At 39.8% G+C, this 17,656-nt stretch overlaps 1 protein-coding gene and 1 long non-coding RNA gene across 2 annotated transcripts in view; both read left to right on the forward strand.

Moving 5' to 3' along the window:
• Window positions 1-1,683: 1,683 nt before the first annotated feature.
• Window positions 1,684-3,114, forward strand: LOC110965926 (uncharacterized). Its single transcript, XR_002596708.2, has 2 exons — window positions 1,684-2,046; window positions 2,846-3,114. It is a non-coding gene; the product is annotated as an uncharacterized LOC110965926 (long non-coding RNA).
• Window positions 3,115-5,426: 2,312 nt separating this feature from the next.
• agps (alkylglycerone phosphate synthase) overlaps window positions 5,427-17,656 on the forward strand; it is a 29,274-nt gene continuing 17,044 nt past the window's right edge. Inside the window, exons 1-10 of the mRNA XM_022215122.2 lie at window positions 5,427-5,671; window positions 8,991-9,080; window positions 10,242-10,332; window positions 10,432-10,552; window positions 10,698-10,772; window positions 11,829-11,900; window positions 12,869-12,948; window positions 14,712-14,792; window positions 15,944-16,069; window positions 16,355-16,463. Of these exons, the coding sequence (XP_022070814.2) occupies window positions 5,484-5,671; window positions 8,991-9,080; window positions 10,242-10,332; window positions 10,432-10,552; window positions 10,698-10,772; window positions 11,829-11,900; window positions 12,869-12,948; window positions 14,712-14,792; window positions 15,944-16,069; window positions 16,355-16,463 (1,033 nt within the window). The 5' untranslated portion in view covers window positions 5,427-5,483. The remainder of the gene's footprint in view (window positions 5,672-8,990; window positions 9,081-10,241; window positions 10,333-10,431; window positions 10,553-10,697; window positions 10,773-11,828; window positions 11,901-12,868; window positions 12,949-14,711; window positions 14,793-15,943; window positions 16,070-16,354; window positions 16,464-17,656) is intronic.

The raw sequence follows: 17,656 nt of genomic DNA on the forward strand, positions 1-17,656 counted from the left end.
CACTCACTTTTGTATGATTTAACCCGAGCTAATTTTGGCTACTCCTGCCGTAACGTAGAAAAACATATCACGTTTAATTACTTTATTGTAAAGTTTGTATTGAAAACCCTAACAGATACAGCAACACATTCTTGGAAGTGTTACACAAATGTAAATTACAGTACAATAGTCCCTTTTACTTTATTATACAATTGCAAAATAAGATAAACTGGAAGCACGTAAGTAAAATCTGTCAAGGTAAGTACGTCAAAACTGTACTTGTATTTAGTTACCACCACTAGATTTGATGCAATATTTATGTTTTTTTTATCCATCCATGTACTATGACTACTTTATCCTGTAGAGGGATGTGATTGGTGTTGGAACCGATCCAGTTTTGGTTGTTTATAATGCTGTTATAATGCTAACATTGTGAAATAATTACAATACATTAATGAATTTTATACATAAAGTTACTCCTAATACGACAGTGGCAACAATATTTACCTTTGCATTTTAGAATTAGCCCAAAATCTGCACATTATCTGAAGTTTCACGCTAAAAGTGTAATTCTGAAGTGTTTGTATTTGATGGTATTTTCTATGCCACTATATTTTCAAAGGAAATACTCTAGTTTGTACTTCATTTACTTGACACTGGTCAACCTAAGTTACTTTGCAGGTTAAAATTTTACAGATAAAACAGACAACACATTTACAAAATATGATGCAATGCTGTACAGTCCTGAAATGTTACTACATTCATTGTTCAAACTAAGGATCATTTTGAGCTCATGTAGTTACATTTTTTTTCTAATTTATACTTCATCAAAAGGAAAACACACTTTCAACTCTACTGTATTTAACTGGCATTTGCAGTTGCCAGTTAGATGTTTTTGCATAAAACACATGATTTAAGCTGCTGAAATAGTGTTAATAAACACAGTTATAGATTTAACTACTCAACAGTGCAAAAAGTAATCAGTAATATTGGAAAAATGAAGTATTTGAATTCCCTTTGGCGCATAATAAGTACTTTTACTTTTGTTACTTTACATAAATTTTGCTGATGGGACTTTTACTCGAGTATGGTTTTGTTTGTGAGACTTAAAGTAATAAATAAATTCTTCCATTACATCTTAAATTAATGTATAATGTCTGGACATTTTTTCCACTACAGGCACTGTTCTACCCAGCAGTGAAATGCGGTTCCACACTGATGAACTGTAGCATTAAAATACTACTTAAACATTTATCTATCTGTTGATAATTCAGAAATATAACCTAGGATAATGCTCTAAATGAAAGTTATTTTCCATTGAGACTACTTTTGATGTAAGTAGTTTGTTGATATTACCACGTAGTTTAATGAAATTTGAATGTAAGTCTAATTATTTCAACTTTTACTCATTGAAATAATATTTCTTTCAAGACTAGTGGCCAAAGAAGAGATGTTAGCAGGCTGTGCCTTTATTGTAAATTATCAGTGACCTCGCGATAGTCGATCCAAGATTAATCAAGAAATTTGTCAAGAGCAATATAAAACGAAAAACCCTCACATGTAATTAAATTTGAACCATTCTGTCACATCGGCGTAAGTAAGAAGTCGGATCGAGATGTAATTAAGTGGCTTTTGAAATATGTCAGGGTAATAAGACGGACTTAGTCGTGGCTGTAGCACCTATCTGTGAAGAGGCTCACACTGAAGTGCAGCTCACTGTGCCACTGCGTGAAATTACACTAAAAAAGCCTATTTTCCCCCCTCTCGTGCGCGCTCATGAGCACGCGTTCACGTTTGGCAGCTCCACGTCGACATTCTTCCAGCTGCATATAGTGAACTGCACAGCACTGGGGGAAGAAAAGGTAAAAGCGGCGGTGGCCACCTTACGATTAGAGCGCTGCAAGTCCGCAGACGGACATCAACCGCAGAGAAAACAGACGTTTGCACTGTGAATCCAGCCGTGGCCTGCAATGTCCTCAACTCGCTTTCTGCTTTTGCATTTTATGATCCAGACCGTTTGCCCCTCGTGTTGGATTGCAGCTGGTCCCTTGCGTCTACCTACATCAGGTACAGTATGACTTGCAGAACTTACTTTGTCTTTATTCTACCACTAGTTAAGCAAATCATTGTCAAGATGATGGCTGAGACGTGACAGCACTTGCTTTGTTGCATTATTTTGCACTTGTGAAGTTGCTGTCAGTTTATTGCTGATGAAGTCTCCTAACTACCTTCAAACTGATAGAACTTAATACTCCTGGAGCTCAGCTGGCCTCATGCACTTTCCTCATTGCTGTCATATCTGCCTACATAGTTTAGTGAATAACTCATTCTCCCGGGCTTGTTCAATCTAGAAAGTTGTAAAAGCTCAACAGGTAGCAGTTAATGACACGGTGGTAGAGGAGTGAAATAATCCTAAAAGGAACATAGCACCAAAAACTGTAAGCTTTAAATATATCTGCCAATATAGAGAAAGGTTAACTTTGCAATCATCCAGATGGTGAAGCTTGAAGCGGTAAGTAAATACACTTAAGGATCATTTTAAGGGGGAGGGTGTACGACAGGATTAACTATTGCACATGCCTGAAAATATTTAGCCATTCAATCATTTCTATAGAGCTCACAATGTGTAAAAAGACTCCACCTGGTCTGCTTTACCTGTGTGACTCTAGGGAGGACCCACCACACAGCAAGGCTTTCTGTAGGCCCTCAAGCGTTCAGGTCTTAGCTACATCCTGCTTTCCAGTCTTCGTCAGCTATTTTCTCTGGGATATTTCTAGATTTTGCATTGAAGTCAATGCTGTAAGAAAAGAGGAGATAATACAACATGGCTGTCCCATTTTCCCTTGCTTTTTGTGCTTGGCTGCAGGTTAAAGGAGCACCCAGTCATGAGGAGGATAAGGTTCCACACAAGGACAAACCTATGAGGTGGCACTGTGGCTTTCCAAATAAAGTTCTGTGATACACTTAGACTCTGATTGCCTGCAGTCAGTGCATTACAGAACTTTGTTTTGGGAGTTAAAACTTTAACCTGTGCGAAATAAATCCTCAAACATCTGGACTTTTTGCTTTATAGCATGATGTGATGTGTCTGCAGACATGAACTGTTTTCTCAAATAAAGCCTCTCTGTACTTTAAGCATTTCTCACAGTCTCTGTCTTTTTTCTGCTGAAAATTTTAATGTGATTGATTTGTATTTGTTCATTCATTTATTTATGCACGGCAATTTTGTGTAAATCATTACTGAAATAGCAGCGCTGTGTACCATATGGAAACACTAGTCATGCTGGTCAGGTGACTGAATGGAGGTGAAGCAGAAAGGTAAACAGCGCTGTCACAGCTTCGAGTTTACAATGACATTAAAAGGCCTAAACATGAGGATTACTGACTTTGTAATAATGCTCCAGTAATAAAGACAGATAAATCTTGAGTTATTCTACACGATACTATTAAAAAAACATTAGCCTCAGCTAATAATGTGGATTTAGCTTACCAGAGTTATTATAGCACAATAATTCAAAACAGTGAAGATAATTCCAACATCTGACTTTTAGCTCAAATGCTTAATCAATTGCATGTTTCCACTGTTTGTCCACTTTCCACTTCTCTACGTCATTCTAGGCCAAGTCAAGATTGGTGTTAATTTCCATTGGATAATTTTCCCCATGTGTAATTTTCACTTGGGAAACTTGTTAAACTGTTAAATATTCCATGCAGTAAAACCAAAAGGGTTGAATTTCTTTTGTTGTCCCCTAACAACCATGCAAACTGATTGTAAATTCCAACCTCAACAGTCCCTGAGCATATGCAACCAGTCCTATATTGCAAGGCATGCTGGGAAATGCATTAAAGGGTGCATTCACGTGCCTTCTGTAAAGTTTTTGTCCAGAATAAATAAAAAAGCGTCAGTATTCGCAATTGCTTGGTTAAAAGGTTGAATAAAGAGAATGAGATCAATAAAACAGAAACCATAAACACATTAATATCAAACCCGACTATAATTACAGCCAGGAGTGCCATTCTGTCATATTTGTCCTGACCTAAAAACATGCACAAAAACTCAGATTCATTTAACTATTTAGGTTGCAGCTAAGGATTACTTATTTGTTCCTGATTAATCTGCTGATTTTTTTTCTCAGAACCTAGAATTTCCAGGGCTTATTTTGTCAAAACTATACAGTCTAGTACCCAAATATATTTAATTTACTGTTGTCTAACACAGAGGAAAGCAGAAAATGCTCACATTTGAAGCTACAACCTGTTTGTCAATCGACTTTATTAAATTTATAATTAGGTTCAAAGCATAATAAATGCTTAAAGCCAGTACTTCTGATATTTATGATATGATAGGGTAAATCGGGTTAAGACATTCTCTCTTAGGAACATTGTCTATTTTCTTTTAAAATAGATATATTTGAAACATGTAAATGACTAAGACAAGCATGTCTAGGTTAACAAAACTAAGGAAATTATAACAGACTACAATGTTGGTATGATAAAATGAAACCCCCCATAACCTGGGGATGATGTCCAAAAATCAATCTTATCTTATGAGTCATTTTATTAACACAACTTGTTATATATTTATTTGATGTTGCCCTTACTTTAGCTTCAGTGTAAATTAGCTAACTAAACTATTTAAAAAAAAACATGTCTGATTAGTTTAGAATTAATAGAGTATATAAGTTATAACTTTAACATAACTGATATTTAAATTCTTGACATAAAAATAATGTCAGATCAGCAGCATGTTTAGCCTACAATAAAAAAGAATTTAAGCTAGCTAGCTAACTAGCTAATGCAAACAAGCTAATATAGCACAATGCTATTAGCTCAACATTCTTAGTCGCTATTGTGCCATTTTATTATTTGATGGAGTACACCGGTTGTTACAAATGTAACATTAACAAGGTTACAGTGAACATACAGTAAAATCCTTTATGTCCATGTCATAAGTCTTACTTTGACATTGCCACATTTTACTAAAAAAAAAAGTTACTTTGGGGCAAATTAATAGATAAGCCTCCAAGACTGTGGTGTAAACTTTGGAAAAACCTTGTATGCGTTTATTCATTAAAATAACACAAATCTTAATTCGGTTTGTGAAAACATTTCCCCAGCATACCTCACAACCACTTCTTTTTATTTCCTCAAACCAGTATAGCCATTTCAATGCTATTTAAAGCTTAGCTAGGCCGCTATGATCCGAGAAAAGACATAAATTTACGGTATTTAGTGGGCAGGAGGGGAATTATGGCGGAGGGGCGTGTTACCACGTTTTACCCCACTTTCTTATAATTATGTTCTAGTGTTCTCGTTGCTCTTTCTCTCCAAACCTGGAAACAGAAACCCCTTTTTCTCTAATCACCGGGTTTGAGCCTTCTGTGTAATTCACGCGGACGGAACTTGATTTTTCCTGCGGGCCCCTGAACGCAGCACACTTTCCCTGCTGACCCCTGACAGCCGCTCATGGATCCGCTCCCTCCCTTCACAAACACGGAAGCAGCATGGCGTCCAACAGCAGCGGCGGCGGCAGCTCCGACAGGCAGCGAATTGCACAGCAGAGACTGAGCAGAATTGCCGGGCATCTACAGAGACCGGCGGACGGTAGCTCGGCCATCGTCGCCGCGGAGTGCAAAGCCCAGGGGAGCCGGGCAGATGTCCCCGGCGAGGAGAAGACCGTGCCGAGGAGGAGGTACAAAGCTGTGATGGAGCGGTGGACGAGGGGTCCATCCTCTGTGGCTTTAGCTAGTTAATTAAGTCAAACATCAGTGGGTTACCGGCTAACAAAGAGCGACATGCAATGACAGACTGGCTTTCTTCTCTTCCCCAAACGTAAATAACGCTGGCAGACGTCGCTCGGGTGCATTTTTAGTTAGCTTGCTAGCTAATGTTTGCAGGCGACAGAGAAGCCATTCATTTCTTACAGAGTGGGTGCGGTTGGGTTCAGGAGTTGGTGTGGTCGACTTTCTCGAAGTTGGTCAGCTGTAGCTTAAAATATATCGTCTCATTTGTCACGGGAACACATTTTCAGTATCTGTGAGAGTGTGAAAAGCTTATCACGAGTGTTGACATGGCTGTTTTTCTGGCGAATAAAGCTTTAGATAGCAAAATATATGAATCGAAGTGACGACGTTAAATTCAATTTGTGGCTACTGTAGCACTCACTGTCACATTATATTTGGTTCAACCACTGTGTCATTTAGTAACAATACATAAGCAATGTGGTTTGTTTCGATTGGTACTGTTTGTTTAGACATGCTAACAGGTTACAGTGAGGGGAATAAGTAATATGTTATTTTTGGTAAGAAACACACCTTAGGAGGAAAGCATGTTACAACAGTGCTAGCAGACAGTGAAACTTCTGCCTCCTCTGTTGATCTGATTGGTCAGGACTAGTGGTGGTCTGACTTTCAACCTATTGGCAGCTGGTTCGTCTTGAAGAAGTGCTAACACACTGTACTGACATCTAGTGTCAGTGTGAGATAACAGCAGAAACTCCAAAGTTTTGTTCATTTAGCCTTGTGAAGTGCATCACGTCCTGTTCTGGACAATATGACACTGACAGTGTGTCAAAATATTATGTCTTGGGGTCTTGTCTGTTTTGCTAAATGTTACACTTGATAGTAGAGAGTACGCACAACAGGATTGTGCATAGTTAAACAGCAAGTTTGTCCATTCCAATCACTATGATTTAACAGAATTAAACAGGACAGCAATGTAGGACAAACTTATAAACCAACGGATATTTTAATCTAACAGCACAGGATATATCAGTGTGATGAAATTTGAACATGTGCTCTGGGTCAGATAGGATCTCTACTTCTGCCTTTTGTTTCATTGAACCTAACCGACTATCATGGCGTAATAATAAAATAACACATTGTCACACTTTTGTTTGGATAGCTGCCAAACAGACTTCCTCCGTACAGCTTTTCTGCAGTTTTGCTGACATTCTTCGTAGCACCTTTCTTGCATGACTAGTGAGGTGCTTTCAAGCAAAAATCCTGATTTGCTGGTGTGTGGTCTCCAGTCTTAGCGATTTTTCACTCAAAGCATTTCTCAGCTATTGCAAACACCTCTGATGCAGTGTTGAAGACTTATCCACTTATATTTTCATATTGATTAAAAGCAGCCTTCGATGAAGACCATGCACTTAACCAGTTTATTAGGCGCACATAGCAAAAGCTCAGTGTCGTAATGGAACAAACCTGCAATGTAACAGTCATTTAGTGTTGAAAATATATTATAAAGGTGTTTGTTTTATTTTTCATCATGTGGTTTGAAGTTCTTTTGAATTCAATTACAGAACACTAAGGCATAATATGTGTAACCTCATCTCACCTCATAAACTAATGCCAACTGACCTTATCCACGACTTGTTTCTTTTGTTTCTGTCCAGACAAGCATCATTATTGTCTGAAAACATGCTGAAGAAGTTTGAATGCAAAATGTCTGAAAATTGTAGCACGCCTTATATAGACAAAAAAATCTATATTTTTAAAGGAAGCTTTGAATTTTTGAAAAAAATTAGTTTCTTCACACATTCTTTTCTTTAAACGTCCAACTAAATGACATCACGACAATTTTTTTAGGTCCTTCAAAATGATAAATTGCAGATCTTTCTCACTGTCTGCACAACATATGGCATCCTCTATTCTTAGAAGAGATTTTTGCTCAGAAACAAACTATCTAAAAGAAGATCCTGAAGGGGGAAAAAAAGGAAAAGCTCAGGAACAGAGACAGAAGATGGATCCCAATTCCAGGACGGCCAGACAAGCAACAGATGTTGAATGTGTGGAGTCTGAGTTGAGATCCACACAGGCTGGAAAGAACTCAGCTTATCAAAAGCACTTTATCAAAACCTACTGTTTTGCCTTTAAACACAGTCTTTGATAATGGCCTGGAATTCTTTGTTGGTGACTTTAGTAGGAATGTTGGTTATGTGTACTCACAGTGGCCATACCAAACCCATGCTCCATTTATTGATACATTTCTTTCCCGGTATGTTCAGCAGCGATTGCAGCCTATCCGTCGGGGTGAGGCTTCATCAAAGTGACTCAGTGTGTCACTCTTTTTTTCTGCATTATGTCGTAATTTATAGGAAAGTCCATTTTGGCTGGCATTCATCTTAATAATGGCTTTTACTTTACTGTGCTAGCATGCCAGCCCAAGTGACGCATGAGTTATAGTTGATCTCTGAGTGGTTGTATCGTTTCTGCATCGAGTCCAAGTGCAGCAGAAAATGTAGACAACTGATGGTAATATTACAATAGAGTACAATAATAGAGTAGCAGAGGATTTGCATTTTAAATACCATATCTTCTTTCCAAATCACAAAGTATGATCAGTGTTTATGTGCCATTTAAATGGATGGCTGAGTTTACCTTCTGTGTTCAGCACACACACACTGGGACCTTGTGATAAAAACAGCAGTATTCAAACTAGCGGCGGATAAGAATGCCTGATAGGTGCCATTAATGTAAAGTAGTTTGTCATATTTGAATGAAAATGGCTAACAGCTCAGGGAGTGTCTGCTAGCTTCCTCTGTTGATGAATATGTTGTTTGAATAAGTCACTTCTGTATTTCCATATGAGCAGTGCATTTGCAAGCCTGAGTGCAAAGCATTTTATTGTGATAGGCAACCAGGGAATATTGTAGGTGTGTCTGTCTGCAGCCTCTCACATAAGACAAATAAAGAGGCTGAGAATGAGTGACTAAAATTATGAGAATTCTTAGTAATATTCTATATCTATGGGTATTTAAATATCTGCACAAGGTCTTAGATTATAAAAAAGGATATTTATTTTTTTCAGTCTTGGGGAAATTGCTTACGCCATCCCAGTGTAAGCCCAAAGGAGTTGTGGTAGCAAATTACCGCCACACCCAGGAATAATCCTCACATGTGTCTTTCTAACTTCCTCTAGTGATGGTGCTTCAAATCACGTCCAAACAGATTAAGACCCATGCATTGCTATCCTAACCTGTGTCCGTATGTATTTTTTTTCCCCAGGCAGGAGGTCATGAAATGGAACGGCTGGGGCTACAGCGATTCAAGATTCTTCTTCAATAAGAAAGGCCAAGCAGAATTTACTGGCAAAAGGTACAGTGCAATGTCACACATCTTTCTTAGGTGCTGCATATTCGAATGATTTAGAGAAAACAATTAGTGCCAGGGCTCATTCACTGCTTCTAATCTTGTTTTAGTCACTGTGCTAAGCTTCAGCATCCATTCTGTTTGTGCGCCTTGAGGCTGGAGTTATGCATTAATCTTTTTCACAGCGCCTACTTTTGGAACCCTGCTTTTGAAATCGGTCGCCGTGGCCTTCCTACGCTCATGACAATGTGGTGCTACTGCCACCTAGTGGCTGGCATTTAAACTGTTCATTGTCATCCGAGAAGGTCACTGGTTGTGATTTCCAGCCCTGCCAAACTCTGTTGCTCATTAACAGAAACGACTTTCCAGGTTGTTCAAAAATGGATGATATTATGTTATTTATTTATGCGTCTCTGGGGAGTTCTGGGTTTAATTGGCAGAATGTGGTAGAAAATTAAATATTTACTTTGAGCTGCAAGTGTCTAGAAATGAAGCTGTTGTCCTCAGTCTTGCTAAATGTAGCTTCGCTTTAGAACAGAAGGAAAAGCTCTTTTCACACCTCTCTCTGCGCCTCCCACGATAAGAGCAGAGGTATATATGGGTCTTGTTTTTGTAATCATTGACTTTGGGAAAGACTGCCTTGCCAGTCAGACAGTCAAAACAGAAACCTGGCTCTGTATGCATGGGGGTGTATTTTGAGTAATGAGTTGAGCCGAGCAGGATGTTGCACAGCAAATTGTTTCCTCCTGCTCAAGCACTTGCCACAAACTGCTCTGTGCCCTCCCAACTAAAAAGCTACCTGCACGGCCAAGCGCTCGCTGTGACAGAAGGTTTTTCATTATAGGGTGTGTTTCATGGTGTCCTGGACAAAGCCACGCCACAGTCCCCTGATGGGCCGGCCCAGTCCGTGCCAGCAGCTCAATTACGCAAAAAATGGTGAAGGCAGTCGCACAGGCAGCACTGTCACTGCTGCTCTGCTCGTCTAATAACCTCATTGGACTGAAACCTCATACTGTGGTTTTCCAAATGAATTGGCCCGGTCAAGCATTTCGATATTTTCAGTTCCAGATTTTTTTGCTTCTGTTGCTAGAAATCGCTGATACACAAGATATATTGATTATTTTTAATTTGCAGCTCTCACTGTCTGTCCTCCTCCACGCAATCCAGGTATCGACTGAGCGGTTTAATCATCCCGGGTCTCAAAGATTGGTTCGAAGGCACGTTTGGCGCCAGTCTGCAGCATAAAACTCCAGCGACAGTGAGTGCAATTCATGTTTATTTGTTGTGTCTTTGGTGAATGGGAATGCGCAGCACTTAGTCACAGCTACCGTAACCACAATGCTTTGTTTTGTTTCAGCCCATTCTGAATAGCAGCGCTGTACAGCCTCCCAATCTAAATGAGGCCTTCGTGGAGGAAGTGAAATCTGCAGGTATTCCCTTCTCTCACGACGCAGAAGACCGGGTGTTTCGTGCTCATGGTAAGGCAAAGAAGCACACCAATTTTGCAATATTTAATGCCTGTGAATCGTAGCATGTATAACCCTCTGTTTAATTTGACGAAAGTGCATCTATTTGCGATAAAACTATTAAAAGTTTTGTTTCTTGTGCTGTATTTTCCTCCAGGCCACTGCTTACATGAGATCTTCGCTTTGAGAGAGGGGAAATTTGGTCGTGTTCCAGATCTGGTGGTATGGCCAAGTGAGTGCAGAAGCTGTGTTATTACTGTGATTTTTTTTTATTTATTTCTTTTTTCCATTGGTCTGTTTGTCTCCTCCCACGTAGCATCACTGATCCCCCTGCTGGCTTAGGTGATTTAAAGGGTTAATCTCTGCAGAGGCAGGGATATTAATATGTATGAGTGGAAGCTTAATAAGAAGCGTCAGGGGGAGGACGGTTGACACCCAATACTCCACAGTCTGGCCCCGCACAGCACACCCATGAATTATGATTCTGAGATTGGTTTTCTCTTGTTATGGCTGGCACTATTTTATCATGCAAATGAGTTTTGACTGATGGTTGAAAGTTGATTAGCAGCCTCCCAAATGGGCAGCAAATCACCCAAGCAACTGTTGCCATCTTCTCATCCACGCTGGCACCAAATTTTAACTTTCCCAATTCTGCGGATGCATTCTCATTCACTATGTATGTATAATAGCTGTTTTGATCTGTAATTTGCATTCCTCTGTTGTCCCTCCAGGTCAAGCTGTGTATTTTAAGTGGATGTTTAGTTTGTCGGGCTGTAATCCTTAGGCCAAAGCTGTGTGCTTAATTGGATGGCAAAATGCACTAGAATGTAAGCATTTCTCACTGCCTCTTAAAGCACTCGAGGCCAGTCGAGCACATCCACGTAGGTGGGTATTGCCGCTCTTCCCACTCACTCTCCACTACAGCGTGAATGGATGTGGGCTCTGTGATTGGTTCAAATCCGTCTGTATTGATCCAGCACATCCCACCCAGGAGAGCGTTGCTTCATGCAGTCTGACTCCGCCTGAGGAAAGCCCCGGGCAAATCACAACCATCAGGCAAATCAAAAGATACCCTGCCTCTGTGCCGGTGCCCCTGCTCTAATGGCTCAGACGATATAAATTCATACATTGTCAGTCGTGTGCGTATAGTGTCATGTTCCATTTTTCATTTCCTTTGCAGTGTGTCTGCTTTTGTTCTTGTATGAACATTTAAGACAACAGATGGTAAATGAAAGCATTTCCGATGTGATGGCCTCCAATTTTTTTCAAACGATCTTTGTTTTTACAGACTGTCACAATGATGTAGTGAAAATTGTGGAGCTGGCGTGCAAACACAACGTTTGTTTGATACCATATGGAGGTGAGTCATGAAATCAAATGCTATAATCATAATTAGTTTCCACATGCTATGACGTGTTGATCAATCCATAATATATGAATAAACTTGGTAAATACAGTGGACGCCCTTTTGTGCGTATGTTAAACGGGAATATCAAAAGGAAAAGACACTCAGCCTTCAGCTAAGCAGCTCACGTTTCCCTTTTTTTCTGCCTCCACCAGCGTCTCCTGTCACTCACGACTATCAAATATATCACGACGCTAAAATGTCGCAAATTAATCTCGTATAGTATCGCAGCAGTTGGTGAATTGGTTCGTGAAAATCATAAAATCAATAAAATTCAGTCATTTGTGCAATGAAATTGTGAAGCATCCAGTCATGTCAGAAGAATCAAATAAACTGCACCCTGTTGATGAGCTGTTTACAGTCTCCACACATTCACTTTAAACAAAAGAAATTACTGCTTTGTGAAATAATAAGAAATATGATTGATGTAAGGCTTTATTATAATATACCTTAGTTTGATAAATAGGGACATGCTCAGTTAACAAGCTACTGAAACACAGCAATGTTTTATGATGCCTTGATGAGGATTTTCTGAGTTAAATCATGAAAGGTGACAGTTTGGAATACTCAATTTTATAGACACATTTCAGTCAAAACTCAGACAGTATTAAATCCTAGATAAGGAATTGTTGTGATTGTGAAGACCGTTTATGCTGGAATCGAAGCATGTTAAAACGTTGAAATTATCCAGTATTGGTGGTCTGTTTGAAAGACATGAATTACAAGTGAAGTTGTATTAATGATGACTGCATTCCACTTTTAAATCCACTGCTTTTGTGGATGCTGGTTCACCGCTGTGACTTTCTGGGACATTTAAATATATCTGAGCCATCATTATTTCCACCTGTTTTCACCCTCTTGTGACAAGTCAAAATGTCTGCTGTGACAAAGGGTCCATTGTAGCATTTGTGTTTGTCTCTCAGGAGGGACTAGCGTCTCCAGCGCCCTCGAGTGCCCCCCGGAGGAAACTCGCTCCATTGTCTCTTTGGATACCTCACAGATGGTACGTAAACACCTGTGTCTGTCTGTGCATGTTAAAAGAGCTGATCTGCACCGATGACTGTAACTGATACCAAAACAAACGCATTCTGATACATTTAAAGACATACTATCAGTGTCAAATCTGAAATGTTAGGATTCTGCAACTGCATCAGAGAAAATGTTGCACTTGTTTGCTATAAATGTGTTTCTGATTTCAGCTTCAGATTGTTTGTAATTTGGGGATCGACACAATGTGAAATGCGGTCTTAAATTGGTTGAAACACAACGCTACACAAGCTCCGGTGTCAAACATGAGAGTGGAGCAAATGCAGTACACTGACACTTCACCTCAAATGCATCGTAATGTCTTTCAGAGCTAGTAATTGCAGGGCTTCTGTATTGTTGTGCAAAAACATTTTCTGGTGTAACTGTTTATCTGGTCACTGAGGTCAGAGTAATGGTTTGAAGAGGGAGAGTCATGTTCTATCAGGATTCTTGTTTAGACACGAGGACATGAAGTAAGGTGATATTCATGTATAATCAGATCAGAATTTTCTGTTGTGCAGCTTAGTTCCATTTATGTGAGTTGAAATTGAACTGTAAATAATTTCTGAGAAGCTTTCTGTGATTATTTATGTACTAGCGTTTATTCTTCTTCAATTAAAACTCCATACTACTGCAATATGAGACCATAATTAGCCATTTTCACGCTGGTGTATTTTTTATGTATATTTCTGTACGCTGCTTTGCTGTTTTTACTAAGGTAATGTATTTCATATTTAGAAAAAATGTAAAAATCGGTAAGTCAAGCAACAGAAATGCCTTTTTTTGAATTTTTCATCAAAGCTATCCTCCAGCTCGGAGGATTTGCTTCAGATTTACATGAATGTAAATTGAATACATTTGAATTTTCGATCAGACCTTTGATCATACAAAAAAGGTATTTGAAGACATCACTTTTAATCAAATAATTTTGGTGAATTTGCTGCTGAGAACAGCCAAAATGCTGCACCAGCCTTTCATTTCGATAGAATCCCAAGCAAGCCACCATAAGCCTGATAATGTTTCGTTGGTTATACTAGAAAATGGTGGAAATTGTCAGCGGTACAGTACAGCCCTTTGATCTTGGCCCACATAGAAGTGATATACAAGCTGTCTGGATGCTGCGAGTCTACCAGTCATTGAGTTTGGTGCCGTAGACGTCGGTGACCTGTGTTGTGTGTCAGGGGTCAGAGGTGAGGTGGCTCCAATGGAAGCACATGAAAGGAGCAGTGTGGTGGGGACATAAAGTTTACTACCTCTGCAGAGTAATTGATGGCAGGTATGAGATGCCCTCCTGCAGGTAGGGGTGGACCACGTGCCCAGTGGCCTAAATAAATGGCATATATTTGGAATTCGATGTTAAGCTCAAGGAAGCTGACTGTTGTCTCCGTCCTGTAGCCCCTGTGCACACATTTATCCTGAAGACATTCTGGTGAAAAAGCTTACAGTGTTGTAAGCAAGCTATCAAGGGACCGTCTCCTCGGACTGCTGTTGAGTGCGGTGTTTATGTCTGAGGCTGAGATATTTTAAGTTTGCATAACAGATGTAGGCAGGTTTAGACTTCAGATGACAGACGTGGTGATAAATGACATTTTTGTTAAGGTCTGGTAACCTACATCAAATCAGCTGTTTTACATAAATGAAACAAACACCACCATGCATTGTTTTTACATGCTGTATGATGCAAAGAATTTCTCCAAAAATGTTTATGACTTCCTCTGTCGTGCTATTTGTTTGTCCCAGAACCGCATTCTGTGGATTGACGAGAAAAACTTAACTGCCCATGTGGAAGCTGGCATCGTCGGTCAGGATCTGGAGAGATTGGTAAGTACTGCTCATCCATCCATGTTTATCTGCTGAAAGAGCTCCCATTAACGTAAAATGTTTTGCCAGCACCCGAGCTGTGTGACCATTCACGTGCAGGTTGTCCATGCTCAGTCACCTTGGTACTCTGTGCTCAGCGGATCTTGCAGGGTTTTAGGAAGGAGTTTGAGACCGGAGCAGAGTGCTGAAGGGGAGAGATTAGAGAGTGAGACGGCGGTCATGAGCAGATGGCACCATCAAGCTAATTCAGAAAAATGGAGAAGGAGCAGGCGTTTGATGTAGAGGAATGCGTGAGCTGCATCTAAAGCAGACACCACTGCATTTAGACTGGGCCCGTTCTGATAGAGCAGATGGGTCTGCATTACAAACTGCCTTCCAGAGGAGTTCTGCGATAAAACAAGGCCTGACTTTACCCTTGTGCTCCTGGGGGGCATTGTTGTTATACTTTAAGGTCTTTATTATTATTGCTATTAAATGTTCCGCCTAAAGATGTAATCTTTCAGGGGTGCGGCTGCCTCGAGGAGAATTTGTGGTTTCTTGATGACCTCCACATTCTTTCCTAAGCTTTAGGGATGGTGCATCACTAATAACCCCAGAAGTACATTGTAACGTTGTGAGGCCCCATGACAAGTCAGGCATTTACAGTATTTTGTGCATTGGGTAGGGCTGTGGAAGCTGAATGTGCAGCAATCTTGCATCATAACAGGTCTGAGTTTAAGCCTGTGTAACCCACGGAGTTACATACATGTGTAAAAGTTTCTATTTTACCATCAAAAGGTTTACGCATGCAACTCCAGTCAAGTTTACAACCATCATTTCACACATGACTTCAGTGCTGCAGTCTGACTGAGATTTGGCTCTGTCAGATAATGCACTGATCTCTCTCTTTAGTTATTTTGTGCTCTTTTCATTTGGTTTATTTTCAGCAGCTAAAGAAAAGATGCCATAAAACCTGATTTTTTGCATTCCCTTATAACTAGAGCAGTGAAATGCAGCAGCAGAGGTGCAATTATTTTTTCCCTTTGCTTGCTCATTCTTTTTGCTTGTTATTAAAACATTCTTGTGGGTTTACGGCGTCATTCTTTTTCAGATGTTTCTGCTCGCTTTTAAGTACAACAACAAACACATGCTTTCTTTCTTTTTTATCGCAGCTTAATGAGAGCGGCTACTGTACGGGGCATGAGCCTGACTCCATGGAGTTCAGCTCCCTGGGGGGCTGGGTAGCAACCAGGGCATCAGGCATGAAGAAGAACATCTATGGCAACATTGAGGACCTGGTGAGTCACCTGCCCTCCCTTTTACCTTCCTGTTTGTGTTTGTTCCATCTGCACGGTGCATGCACAGCGGTTACTTCACAGTAATTAGAAAGGAAATTATTAGCAAAGGTTTTGTGGACTTTACACTCACCTCTAAAATGCAGAACTCACACTGTCAATTACAACATTTACATGTGTGGTTAACAAGCATGGCAGTATCTAAATTATATTATTTGTTTACATTTGTAAGTCTGTTAAAGAAATAATAACTACTGTTTGTTGTTTTGTTGTGTTCTCACTCAATAGGTTGTCCATGTGAGGATGGTTACCCCACAAGGTGTGATTGAAAAGGGTTGTCAGGGGCCACGCATGTCCACGGGGCCCGACGTTCACCACTTCATCATGGGCTCCGAAGGTTTGTGAAATTTCTCATTTCATTTCAGTATGTCAGGCCATGTATTCACATGTGCAGTTGTGTAAACATGTTATTTTTGGCTTGTGCTCTTGTCTGTAAAATCTTGGTGATAAAACAGTAACATCAGGGCAGTTCTCATGCGGTGTGCCTCTTACACATTAACCAGCAGCGGTGGGAAAGTGATCTGGAGGGGTGTTAGTTAGGAACCAGCAAGTGTCCTCTGCACCCCATCTGCAGTGCCCTGTCCTTGTGAATGCCCACAGAGAATACTGCCATATGCCAGGTTCCCCCTACATAATGAGGAGGTTCAGACACTCTTGGCATCGCTATGTTAAACAGCTGTGGATACAAACTTTATATTCACCCTACAAAGCTCAGCAATCTGCTCGCTGACTGGGCTGGGATTGGTGCAGAAGTCTCTATTTGTACTCATTAGAAGGGATTTCAGTTCAGAAGCACAGCTTTTATTTTGATATTACTGTTTATACATTTGTATAAATACGAACCCAGTGTACTGTTTGACACTTGGGGATAATCAGCCTCGAGCTGTCACAATCATGTGCCGTGTTTTGGCTGACACTTTGGGACATTTAACAATAAGTTATCAAGTTTCATTTTTAGCCTGCATGACTCAGATAGCACACAGTTAATGATGTTATGAACAGAATTCTGGCGTGCCTGAAAGAGAAAACACTTTCGTCAAGTTCACGTGTACACAGTGCATCCATCATGTTCTTCTCCTATTGCTAAATTTAAAGTCTTCCTCACTTTCTAATCTATCGAAGTGCACCTGATTAGTATGCATTGTGGTCTATACCAATCCAATATGGGGAGCCTTCATCACAATCAGAACAATGACAATAATTTAGTTTTCTTGCATATTTGCCAATTATGCTTCAACCATCAATATACTGTGAAAGTGTGTAAAAAATAATTAAAGCAATGTCCAAAAAAACATGTTAAGCTTACAGGAGAAAGAAGCATTTTGTCTACAAAAGCTCAGAAAGTGGCAAAGAAGTGATAACAAGTTCACTGATTTTCAAAATTTTATTCTTAAAAACACACCGAATCATTGAAATTACAAAAGAGCATTCGTCTGCTAATAAATTACTATGACATAATACAAACAGTAGATTTTAATTGATTTTTTTTTTTAGTATGCTGAAGTGATTCCCTGTTGTTTGATCAAATGT

This window comes from Acanthochromis polyacanthus, chromosome 14 (assembly GCF_021347895.1).
Source record: "Acanthochromis polyacanthus isolate Apoly-LR-REF ecotype Palm Island chromosome 14, KAUST_Apoly_ChrSc, whole genome shotgun sequence".
NCBI classification, from domain to species: domain Eukaryota; kingdom Metazoa; phylum Chordata; class Actinopteri; family Pomacentridae; genus Acanthochromis; species Acanthochromis polyacanthus.